The sequence below is a fragment of the Anomalospiza imberbis genome, chromosome 21 (genome assembly GCF_031753505.1).
Source record: "Anomalospiza imberbis isolate Cuckoo-Finch-1a 21T00152 chromosome 21, ASM3175350v1, whole genome shotgun sequence".
Lineage (NCBI taxonomy): Eukaryota > Metazoa > Chordata > Aves > Passeriformes > Viduidae > Anomalospiza > Anomalospiza imberbis.
The window spans coordinates 10,431,052-10,443,158 of NC_089701.1; the positions used below are offsets into that span (position 1 = coordinate 10,431,052).

General features: G+C 48.9%; 1 protein-coding gene across 18 annotated transcripts in view; it reads left to right on the plus strand.

Moving 5' to 3' along the window:
- ZNF618 (zinc finger protein 618) overlaps nucleotides 1-12,107 on the plus strand; it is a 151,774-nt gene that overhangs the window by 104,568 nt on the left and 35,099 nt on the right. For 10 of the 18 annotated variants that reach the window (XM_068211595.1, XM_068211602.1, XM_068211606.1 and 7 more), the window contains 5 exons: nucleotides 990-1,073; nucleotides 6,182-6,271; nucleotides 7,602-7,637; nucleotides 8,389-8,466; nucleotides 9,467-9,556. In XM_068211595.1, coding sequence (XP_068067696.1) covers nucleotides 990-1,073; nucleotides 6,182-6,271; nucleotides 7,602-7,637; nucleotides 8,389-8,466; nucleotides 9,467-9,556 — 378 coding nt within the window. The remainder of the gene's footprint in view (nucleotides 1-989; nucleotides 1,074-6,181; nucleotides 6,272-7,601; nucleotides 7,638-8,388; nucleotides 8,467-9,466; nucleotides 9,557-12,107) is intronic. The other 8 variants (XM_068211603.1, XM_068211607.1, XM_068211609.1 and 5 more) reach the window with 3 other exon arrangements.

Genomic DNA, 12,107 nt, shown 5'->3' on the forward strand with positions numbered 1-12,107 from the left:
CCAGGCCTGGATTGTGTGCATTGAAATCTCCATTGTGATACATTCAGCTGACATGTGGCTTCAATAAAGTATCACAGAATATACAGATTCCTCTGGCCACCAACTTGAAAGCTTAAAAATTGCTGTGAGGTGAATTCATTCCTGTAGCCCCTGACTGCACCTGTAGCAGCTCTTCTCAGGAGCTGGAATGGCCCTGGAATCCTTCATGGAGAAGGCAAGCACGAGCCTGTGGCTCCGTGCCCTCTCACCTGTCATTTGGCCCCTTGCCAGCTGGAAGGTGAGCCAGCACCTGGCACCAATTTCTGGGTAATTTCAGGGGATTTGACCCCTCCCTGTGAGGGTTTGGAGTTATTCCTGGTTTGGCATCTGGCCTCTGTGTGAAGCATGGGAAGCACAGTGTTAATTCAGTGTGTTCCTCGATGTCTCCTGTGTTCCTGACAGAGGCCAAATGTTTGTGGGAAGGAAGTAAATTATTGTGAACTGAGTGATCTTAGAATAGTTTGCCCACAGGGAAAATTTTTTTCCTCACCCCCATTTAGGATCTGGCTTGTGCCTCTGTGTGAGAGGGTTTCTGTCCTTTCCAGAATTCTGGATTTTATTATTATTTAATCCTTACTAATGTAACTCTGGGTACTTTAATCCTCTTAAGGGTTTGCTGCTGACTTTGGGCTCAGTCCTGCTCCCTTTTCAAGGAATTTTGCCATTAGACACCTTTAAGTGGAGTTCTGATGTAAATTGAAGCTGATTTTACTGGCAGCTCTGTCCCTGGCTGTAAAATGCCTCTGTAAAGCTGTAACCTGTGTGCAAGGCACATTTCCAGTGGGGAGGAGAGATGGGGTCTGTGCTCCTGACTCTGCCTCTCCTCACTGCCAGTCTGGAAGGAATCCTCAGAAGATGCCAAAGGCTCAGGTCAAAGGAATTGTCTGTGAGCCTGCGCGGGGAATGTTCTGCCAGCTTAGGAAGCCATAAATGTGTTCCTTTCCATCTAGGTGCCCCTCTGGCTGCGGAAAGGGAGAAGAAGCCTCTCTCCAGAGCTGTCTTTGTGCTGCCCTGGGTGGAATCCACAGAAACAAGTGAGGGTCCCAGATGTTTTCTTTTTTCCCTGATGTGTTGTAAGGAAGCATTAGCTGCACTCTGCAGGGTGTGAGACACCTACACTCCCTTCCAGGGAGACTGCTCAGGTAGAGTGTGCCCTGGACACAGCTTGGAATGGTGTTTCCCAGTGGGAAGCATGCAGCGTGCTCCTCAGAAAATGCCATCCTTTCCTGTTCCTTTGTGTCAGGCGGATTAGCCATGGGGACTGGCTCTTCCTGAAGAGTGCTGGGTGTTGCTCATGGTTCCTTCCAGTGAGGCAGGAAAGGTGATGCTTTTTCCAGGTACTGCCACAGAGCCATTCCCCAGCTCCAGCCCTCTGGGTTTCTCACCAGCAGGACTTGAGCATCTGCCAGCAGATTTTCAGGAAACAAGGAATGTGAAACCAAGGATCAGAGCATGTCATCGACTGTCCTGTGATCCATTGTCCAAAGCTGGAGGGATGATGCTGATCCTTTGTGGTCACTTAAACCCCATTCGGAAGGCCTTTTTGGGGCCAGAAACATCACAGCCTCAAATAGAGAGGTGGTGTATATGTATTGCAGCTGTGAGAAATCCAGCCTCTCCCCTTTAAGAAGTACTCCTGGGCTTTATGTTTGGGAAGCTCTGTTTGCCAAGGTGAATGTGAAATTGTCATAGAATGTATGATATAGAATAGAATTCCTTTTGTTAGGGGCTTCCTTTGCCATTCCCAAACCTGCTGGTGCAAAGGAGCCACCCTGATCATGGAGCAGGACAATCAGTGCTGTCCAGACTGCCCTCTTCTAATCTTCCTGATTTTCTCCTGACTGCGACCTGCAGCACTTCTGGATGTTAGGAAGAATTCAGCAGGCTGTTGTGATCCAAATTCAGCAGGCTGTTGTGATCCATTTACATTCAGCAGTTTTGCCCTTTCACATGTGAAGACTGTCCCTGCTAGACAGCTGTTCCTGTAGTGCTCTGCAGGAGTAGGATCAATAGGATTCCAGGGTGTCCGCATAGTGCCAGTTGCTGAGAGAGCTCCTCTATCAAGTACCTTTTGTGGCTACTGCCATTTTAAAGCTCAGTGTGAATGCTGGGCCAGGTGAAAATTGTTCTTCACCTTGGACAAGTCTTTGAGGAGCTCCTGCAACTGCTGTGGGGAGAGCCCATCGTTTGGGACCCTTCGTGGGCTGTGCTGGCAGGACTGCAGGGATGTCAGCTGGGTGGGACTTTTTCCAGTCTGGGTTTCTGGGATGCTGTGCAGAGCTTTTGGAGCCCAGTGGGAATCGGTTTGTTCCCAGCTTTTGTGGTACTCCTGCACTTAGGAGGGTGGGTTAGGTGATCTGTATTTCTAGCTGTATTTCTAGCTGTATTTTTAGTGATACAGAGTTCCTGACCTTTCAACACATTTCTGATTGCTCTTAATCCCTTCCTGGGTTTCTAAAGCAAAATCCACTGAGGCCAAGTGTCCTAAGGAAAGAAGTGCCTTGTTTTGGCTGCCACTGCTGAGCATGTGTTCTCTGCCTTCTCTTTCCTGCCAAAATGAAATATGTGCTTCCTTCTCTGGGGAGTATGTGAATCAAACCAACAAGAGTTCTCCAAATCTTTAATGCAGGATCTGGGAAGAGAGCTGAGCTCAGCCCTGGAGCAGGGGGTTCAGCCAGTCCCAGTGAGTGCTGGACATCCCACCAGAGCCAGCTGGCAGCAGCTTCTGGAGATGGGAGAGAAAAGCAGCTCATTCTCTCTCCTTTATTGGGGTCCACTTACAAACAGAGTGGTCAAAACTTCTTTCAGGCCCCATGGAGTTATTTCTTGGGGTACTTGAAAAACCTGCCCATTTGCCATCTGAGTGTGCCAGTGCTTCATAGCTGAGGAGCTGCCTTGTAACGAGGCTGTGCCTTGCCTTTTCTACTACCTGCAAGGTAAGGTGCTCTATTAAAGTTATTAAGGTGCCTGTGTATTAAAGATTAATTGTGAGCTGACTAAATAAGTACAGCTGGTACTCTCTAGGCCTCTCTCAGGAATTCCTGCTCCTATTGGAAAGGCTCCTGAGCATGAAGGAGAATGGTACTTGAGTCTGGGGCTTGACCAGATGTCTTTGGAGCATTTTGAGGGTCTGTGTTTGCAGCAGGGTCGTTGCTCAGCTGGCAGCAAGGATGTGAACACAAGTAAGGGTCAGCACTGACCCCATGTGCTGGGGAGCTGAGGAGTGTCCCTCCCTGCCCTAATAGTGCCTGCTGGTGTGGTTGTGCTTTGGGTGGAGTCTTAAGGTGCAGCCCCTGATGACAGCAGACTTTGAATCTGAGCAAACTTGCCTAGGTAGCGTTAGCTGTCTGGATCCACCTCTGCAGAGATTTAGGGATGGGTTTCAGTGTGGGTTTGTAGCCACATCTGAGCACCTGGAGTCCCTTGCAGCTCTTCCCATGGCAAGCTGTGTTACAGGTACTGGATATTGTGCCCCAGCTGAATACCTTGGGGTAGGAGTTAAAACCCACAGCAGGAAAACTGCCCTGGAACAGGTTCCTTGTGGGCACAGCCTGACAGAGCTCAAGAAGCATTTGGACAATGCTCTGAGATTGTTGGGATGTCTGATCCTTGTGGGTCCCTTCCACCCCAGGAGATTCTGTGATTCTAGGTGGTACTGCAGGGCTAGTTCTGCCCAGGGTGTTTCTTGCTAAGAAAGCAGTGTCTGCTGGGGTCAGCACTGGGTGTGTTGGAAGGCTGGCAGCAGAGATGGCTGTACTGGGTAAGGAGGAGGGGGCCTGGCTCTTGGAAGCAGCCTCAGCAGGGACTGCTGTTCAGAGAGGTGAAGCTTGGCTGCACATGGACAGCTCTTTGTGAATTCTCTGTAAAGCTCCTGTCTCTGAGGCTGGGCACTCTTTGCTGGGTGTTCTCCCCTACAGAGCCCAGGAGATCGGTGCCAAGCTGGACCAGCTGGAACAAATTCCTACTTCTCTGTAATCCCTGGAGATCCTTCTGCCTGTGGGAACAGTCCTCTAAGGACACCAGCAAACCCTGTCCTCTGGGGCTATGATGTTACACTTGTTACGTGTTCCATGCTTCCTGCACTGCCAAGGGAAGAAATGCCCATGCCCAGAATGGGCTCTGCTGGGATCAGTAAGATCCCCCTGTGTGACAGGGACCACAGGTAGCCCTGCTTGGCCCTGTGAAATGGTGTGCTAGCTAGTTTTCTTCTGTTCTAACGAGTCTTATTTACTGAGCTCTTTTCTTCCAAACTAAGGCCATAATAGTTTTTGTTCTCTGAATGTGAAAGTGCCTGGTCTTTGGGACTCCTTTGAAAGTTATTCTTCATTTGGTCCTGTAGAGCTCATTGCACTTCAAAAAGGAGGCTGGTTCCTTGGTTTGGGGACACCCATCAGGTGGGACTGATGCCAAGTTAGGAGTTTCTCTGCTACTTGACTTGCTAATCGACTGTGCTAATTGTCTGGGGGCTTTTGCAACAGCTACACAGATACTCAGCAGCCATCACTGATCCTCTTCATTGTGGGAGAGTGCCCAGGGTAGAGGGAGGCCCTCAGCACTGTTTTGTGACCACACAAGGAGCCTGCACAAGATCACATAATGGAACAAACACAGTTAAATGTGACTTGCACTGTGTTCTTACAGTTGTGTTTTGCTGCTCCTCCTCCTCTCCCTCCAGCCATGTCTGTGCAATGAGTCCTTTTCTCCTTGCTTGCCCAGCCTAGACTTCTAAAAACCCCTTAACTCTAGTTTAGCCCTGCTGTGCTCTGATTAAGATACAAATATTTTTTAGTCACAGAGGTAAAGTTCCAGTGCCCAGCTGTTGAACACCATTTAGATTTGGCAATTTTCTCTGCTAGATCATCATGGTTTCTACAGTCACTCTGAATAAAGGGTGACAGTGATCCTTTATTAAGTGCTGAACCCCATGTGCTGCTGAACAGTGATCCTTTATTTAATGCTGAACCCCATGTGCTGAGCAGTGAACCCAAGTGAGGGATTACACTGTACCAATATATCATAGCTTAAAACATGGAGTAATTTTAAAAGTAAAGTGATGGAGAAGTAAAATGAAAGCTTACTTAATGTGCGCAGTCTGGTGTCTTTGAACACAGCATGGAAGAGGTAAAAACAAGGCTGTAACTTTGCTGATAGTAGGGATACATGGATACAGCTACACTGCAGCAGGGGAGCCCACTGAATGGCAGGTCCTGTGGAGCCCTGGGAGCTGCTGCCTGCACTCCTTGCTCCTGCTGGTTCCAAGATCCTTTGTGGCTGTACAAACCGATGTGTTTCACTGTGTTGGCTGTGGACTTTATGATGTTTGCCACTTTGCTGTGGGCTCATAGCACCAAGCCATTGGCCTGGGCTTGTCTGACAGGTGGGGTGCCTTCAGGCAGCAGAGGGGGAAACACCCCACCAAGCTGACCTGGAAATCCTCCTCTATCACATCCTCCTCTTGATGTGATAGCTGAGCTAAAGACACCGATCCCCATTCAGAACAAACCAGATTCATAAACACTTGGAGCTGTTTTACATCTGTCTGCCCCCCACAGCTGTGGTGAAGGGTTGGTTGATGCTGAGATGAAATGATGGGGTGTAGGGAACAAATGGATATGAAACCAAGCTTCATCAGCCCTCCCTTCACTGAGCACCTTACTGTCCTTGGCCTTGGATTGCTGGGTCTTCTGGGTTTGCTGCTTCTGACAGGATCCTGGGTGCAGCTGAGAGTCAGTAAACAGCAGCAGTGAGAAGCAGGAGTGTGCTCACATCCAGTCCACATTACAGTTGGTGTATTAAGGCTTTGGTTTCTATCAGCTCATACATTGACTCTGTGCTTAGTTCTGCCCCTTGTCCCCATCCTGACCAACAGCTGCTTGTCCCTGAACTTGCTAAGCCCTGCACTTCTAAAGGAGATGCCAGCAGGGCCTGCTGTCTGAAGAGGAAATAGATCAGAATATGCCCCAAGCCATATAGTGTGGGGCAGGGGGAACAGTGTGAGGCAGTGGTTGTCTGTGTGCCTTAGAGACCTGACAGAGCATGTGGGATGTGTCAGTGCATGGGAGTGTCTCATTGAGCAGTGTGGTTGCAGTGCTTGCCCTTCACCTCAGAGTTTCTAAACTGGTCTGTTTTCTTCTTCCTGCAGACAATTTTAGGTACACGTGTGACATCTGTGGGAAAAAATATAAATACTATAGCTGCTTCCAAGAGCACAGAGACCTACATGCCGTGGATGGTGAGTAATGTTTTGACCCTCAGACACCTGAACTAGGCTGAGAAGTCTTTGGGGAAGCAAAATGTGGCTCTGCAGGAGCGTGTGGCCTGTGGTGTGCAGGACGTGGCACTGCACGGGTCGTCTTTGCCATGGAGGCACCATCTACAGGCCCTGCAGGAAGGAGTTTGCTGTGCCTGGTTCTCTGTGTGCATAAAAACAACACCTGTGCTGGGACCAGGGGACCTTGCAGTGTGTCTGCAGTGAGGTTCATGGTTAGGATGGAGATCCTGCGACTGAGTACCTCAAGGAAAATGGTCAGCCTGATTATTTGCTAGGAAGAAGTTGATTGCTTTTTGCTTTCTGAATTTACAGGTTTGTTCCCAACATAATTCTCTGTGAAGTATTTCAGATTTCAGAGTTGGGAACTTTCATTCTTGTTAATTACTGTAGTAGTGACTGATGAAGTTGTCAGTGGCCCTTAAAGGGTAACTGTAGATGTGGCCTAGGCTGGTGACACCTGGACAGAAGCAGATACCCACTGCCAGAAGCAGTGCTTCTTTATTCTGCACTAGGGAAAATGAAGCATCAACATGCTGGCTTGCTCCCTGCTTACTGAAGCTTCTCACCTCAGAGCCCACAGATACTCCAGCCCGTCCCTGTGTGTGCTGCAAGCCTGGCAGTACTGCTCCTCACTTGTCCAAGGAGAGTTCTAGAAGGAGGCTGCTTGGAGAGCAGCAGGTTTTGAATGGTTGGGCTGTCTCAGAAAAGCAAATGTTTTTTTTCACAGTACATGGTTGTCCAAAAAAATGGTTGTGTTTACCTGGAATATGTGGACATCTGAACGTGCTCTAAGGACAGCCAGTGTTCTCCTGCAGGGCATCGCTGCCAGCTCCCTTCCTCCTGCGGGGAGCCAGAAGAAAATCAGTGGCACTGACAGTCACTGTGAGGGGAATGTGGCTGCTTCAGTCAGAAATGTCTCAGGGAGCTCTGCCAAGGAGAGAGAGTTTGGAAAGGGCTCCATGTGTGTGCAAGGACTGTCCCAGCCCCTCCCTGGGGCTGCTGTGTTCCAGCACCTGCAGGGCTGAGGCAGCTGTGCACCTGAACTCCACCTGGGGCTGTGTCAGGGTCAGAACAAAGGCCTTGAGCATCTGTGTGTATTAGGGCTGGGCATGCTCAACCAGGTCCTGTGAGGATGCTGCTGGGAAGAGGAGGGACTGGGGCACAAAGCCTGGTTTGTTCAGTGGGGCTGAAATGTGCTGCAGCAGTATGTGAAATGGGAGGAAAACAAGACCATTTAAGAGGATTTAATTTCTGTTTTGTTTCTTCCCCTCCTTCTTCTATTCTGTGTTAGTTTTTAGTGTGGAAGGGGCCCCAGAAAACCGGGCAGGTAAGCCGAGCTCCTTTGTGTGCTTTATTTCACAAACCTTTTCAAGCATTCAGTAGCTCAGACACAGCAGGTCGATTCTGAACTTGTAAGAGTCAAAGGAGTTTTGTCAGGGATTGCAGTGGGACAGGGAGCATCCTCTCTCCCTCCCCAGTGTCTACAGCCAGTAGGTTGATGCCCAGCCCTAGCAGATACCAGGCTTTTGTTGCACATACACTTGCTCAGGCTTCAGACAATCAAAGAAGCAGGTGTTTCATGTCTGTAGTGATCTTGTAAATTGTTCGAGGCATACACCAAATTCTTCTCTAAAGTGGGTTGGGCTGTGATTTGTTGCTAGCTGTGCTGTTAGCTGGTAGAAGTCCCAGGTTGGTATTTGATAGTTGATGTGCCTGCAGACTGCATTGCCGTGCCCACTGTTAGCCAGTTCAGCAACATTAGGTGGGAGATTCCCTGGAAGAAAATCAGGAAATATGGATCAGACTTTGCGATGTTCATTCAGTTTTTCCCTGCATTTTTTAACCATTAATTCCCACATGGCCTGTTAGTGGGCTGGGAGCAGGGGTAATCCTGGGGCACCTGAGGAAGAGGAGGAGGGACAAGTCAGACAGAGGGGTCACTGGTTTATCATTCCTGTCTTTCAATCCTGTTACAGATGGAAATGTGATTACAGGTGCAGGAGCATTCAGTGCCCATGCAGCTGTAGAAGGCAAAGCTGAGGTGTTGTCAGCTGTCCTCTGGTTCTGTTCTCTTGCAGACCCCTACGACCAGGCCGTCATCGCTGCCGATGAGGTGAAGGAGGAGGAGCCTGAACCCTTCCAGAAGATTGGGCCAAGTAAGAGTTATTATTGTTTCAAATAAAAAGGAAAGCTCGGTGATTCACTGCCTTTGGCTGCAGTACCTCTAGAGAAAGCAGGAAGCACTGTGTTACACAGCAGGGTTGGGATTTGCGTGCTCACAGGTATGTTCAGGCTCAAAGGAGCATCAAACACCAGCAGCCCTGGCCCTAAGAACTGCAGCTTTGTGAAGTGTTCTGCTCAAGAGCTCTGCAAAGAGAAGGGGAGGGGAGTTCAGGGGAAAAGCAGTCTGGCAGGGATGAGAAAGGGCTTGAAGGTGCACTGAGAGCTGGCAGGTGATTCATTCACACTGCCTTTGTGTGGCTCCTCAAACAGAGCAGAGGGGAACGGAGAGAGCACCAGGTTTTGCCAAAGCATTTCCCTGAATTTTCCATTTTGGAAACATTTGATTATCCATGGATTTTCCTTCGTCTTGCTGCTTGCTGCCAGTTCTGTACTCCCAGCACTGGCAAGAGGAGGAGCTTACGCTCCTCAGTGTGTGGTTACACTCCATTATTTCCAGTATCCCCAAAGCAGGAATGAGCATAGTTACTCCAGAAAAGCCCCTTCTCCTGCAAGAGAACTCCACAATCCCAAATAAAAGTTCTCTAATACCTGAACCTGACTGTTTGTTTCCTGGTTTGACTGTTCCTGTTGTCCACACATCCCAGACCTGTAACCAGAGGACAGAACTGTGTCACCTGTAATACAGACTTTAGAACTGGATTCTCTCCCTTGTTTTGCACACTTGTTGTAATTTTGGGGTAATCTTCTAAAGCTTGTTCAGTTCTACTGTACTTCCTATGCATCCCTCTGTCCATCCCTCTGTTTTGAACTGTTTCCTTTCTTGGGAAAAGGACGTGTGAATTACAGGGCATGCAAATTCCACGTGCATGAGGAATGTTTGTGTGACCTGACCAGTTTCTCTGTAAAAAGAAACTGGGGGTTGTGTAAGAGGGCTGGCCTCCTTCCTGACCTTTGTCCTTGTTCATTTCACAGAAACTGGCAATTACACCTGTGAGTTCTGTGGCAAGCAGTACAAGTACTACACTCCCTACCAAGAGCATGTGGCTCTGCACGCCCCCATCAGTGAGTATTGCTGCAGGGCTGGCCTGCTGCAGGCTGGCACCTCCAGGGCTCTGGGGAGCACCAGGCTGCCAGGACAGGCTTCACTCTTGGGGACCCTTCCCCTGAGCTGTGGGATTGCAGTGGGCAGGACACAGGTCATGTGCTGAGCACTGTAAAGCTGAGCTGGGATCCCCTCTCCCAGGGGCGCTCTTAGGTCTGGAATGTCTCTTGAGCTCCTACCCCAGTCCAGGGAATTCTACACATGTTCCTTGTGGGGTTGATGGTTTAGGCTCTTGTTTAACTGAAGAGATGCACAACATTTTTATACGCCCCTAAATAATAACTGAACATACATTAGAGAAGAAGCATCTTGCTATGAGCTTCTGGGGAATTATTTCAAGCAGTGAGTTAAAACTGGTTTCAAAATCACTTAAATGACCTCAGCAGCTTGCTGCTGAATCACACTCAATAAATTATTTATTTCAGGGAGCTCAGGACAAAGCAGTTGTCAACAAACTGGACAGCACTGTGGTCTGCACTCCCCACACAGAGGGGAGGAGGCTTTAACAAGCAGTTCAGTGTAATTCAGTGCAAAATGTGACTAAATATTGTTGAGAGAAACTTTTGCTACCTGCTGGATTTGAATACTTTCAAAGTCTGCAGAGAAGTTCTTTACCACTGAACTTCCTGCTCCCTTCGCAGCACTGCCCTGAGCTTTGCTGAGTGCCCGGGGTATGCTGCTCCCGGGTTTGGGATGATGGAGAGGAGGATGAGGGATGGGATGAAGCAGGAGCTGAGCTCATCAGCCTGCAGCTGCAGCCGGCAGGGGGCGCTTCCACCCCAAAATCCCCGGGAATCGGGTTTTTAAGGGATTCTAATGGGGCACCCTGGGTTTATGGGAACATGAGCACCAGACTGTCGCTTTTAAGGTTCAGTGGCTCTTGACACATACCATGCAGGTTCTCTAAAGCTTGGATATGGACCATGGTAGAAGGTGCAGGGCGTAAAATACGTGCCCAACATCATCATCACAAAGCTAATCTTGTTATCTGCCATCTGCTGAAGGACCTGCCCCAGTGCTTATGATTGCACACATTGCAGTTATTGCTGTGGTTGCCTGCCCCTGGAAGCTCCACCTCTTCACTGAGGTGTTTTCAGCCCTCAGCAAAGCCATTGGTGACCAGCAGTGGGTCCATCTCCTGCCACGGAGGGGCCCTTGGACAGCAGGGCTCTGAGCTCTCTGCTCCCCCTGCAGAGAGCTCAGGAGCAGTGTGCAGTGAGCGCTGGGGTTTGCTCAGCTCTAGCTAATTCTTACCTTCCCAGTGCTTCCCGTTTCAAAGCCACTTATTGCCACTGATGTCTCCCATCTTCCCAACCGGCTGTAGTAATAGCTGAGCTGCTGGTTCCAGTCCAGGCTCTCCAGCAGAAAAGAAACCCCAGCTGTGTTTCTCTGGGAGGAGTGTGCCTGCCGAGGGCCCCACAGTTCCAGTGGCCCCCCCAGGCCCTGCCCCACTTCTGGAGGAGGAGGCATGTTCTGAGTGCTGGGCTTGAAGCCATTCTTGCACTATCGTTTCTGCAGCAAAAGAAAAGAAGCTGCCCCTGCTTCAGGCTAGATCAGCAGGCCCTGAGCTGTGCAGATGGGTTTCCAGTGCTTTCAAGTATCTTTAACTATGAGGACACTCAAGATCAGATCAAGATAGTATTTTCATAAGGTTTAACCCCCTCCCCATAAACTTTTCTTTTTCCTTTTTTTTTAAACCTCTTTTTTCCTCTCCTAGTTCTCATGGCCAGTAAGATTTATGATTTATAATGACAAGCCACTAACCCTGATGAGGATATGGGAGAGGGCATGATGAGCTCCCAAGGCAGGCTGGCCAGTACATCCTCACACCTTTCTGCTGCTCAGATTCTGGTCTTCCCAAAATCCAAGGTCCTGTGAGGCAGCTGTTAACACCTGACTTTTGAAAAGCACATCTGGCTTTTCTTTGGTCTTTGCAGTCAGAAAAAGTAAAGCTGAGACTGTGTCTTTACCCTGGTCTCATTCTTCTGACAATGAGGCAAATGCTGAAAATTCAGCATTCATAAGGCAAATGCTGAAAATTCATAGTGGGAATGGGTGAGGAAAGGCCTTCAGCGTCACCAGCTCAGCTTTCTGGGTCTCTGCTGGAGTGCAAGCTTCCCTTCCAGAGCCTGTGTTTCTGATTTCTGTCATAATGAATGAAAAGTCATTGAAAATGGGTAAAACAAGGAATGATATCCTGCAGCTTCAATAGCATCTTGCAGGATAATTTCTGCTCAGAGCTGCTGGATAGCTGCTGTCTGGAAAAGAGCTCTGCTGTGGTCTTCCCTGGAATTGTTAATGCCAAATGTCTCCTTCCAAAGTTCCCTTTTCTGAGTGAGGAGTAGAGGCTTTTTCATAAGATTAGAACTGGGCTGTGAATCTAAAAATAATATTCTTAGGCTGCTTCTGTCAACATACTCACTCTTTCGAAGAAGGCTGTCAGAGGCTTTTTCCAAAAAAATAAAAGTGGATTGTAGGCACATGCATTGTCCCAGTTTTAGAAACATTTCT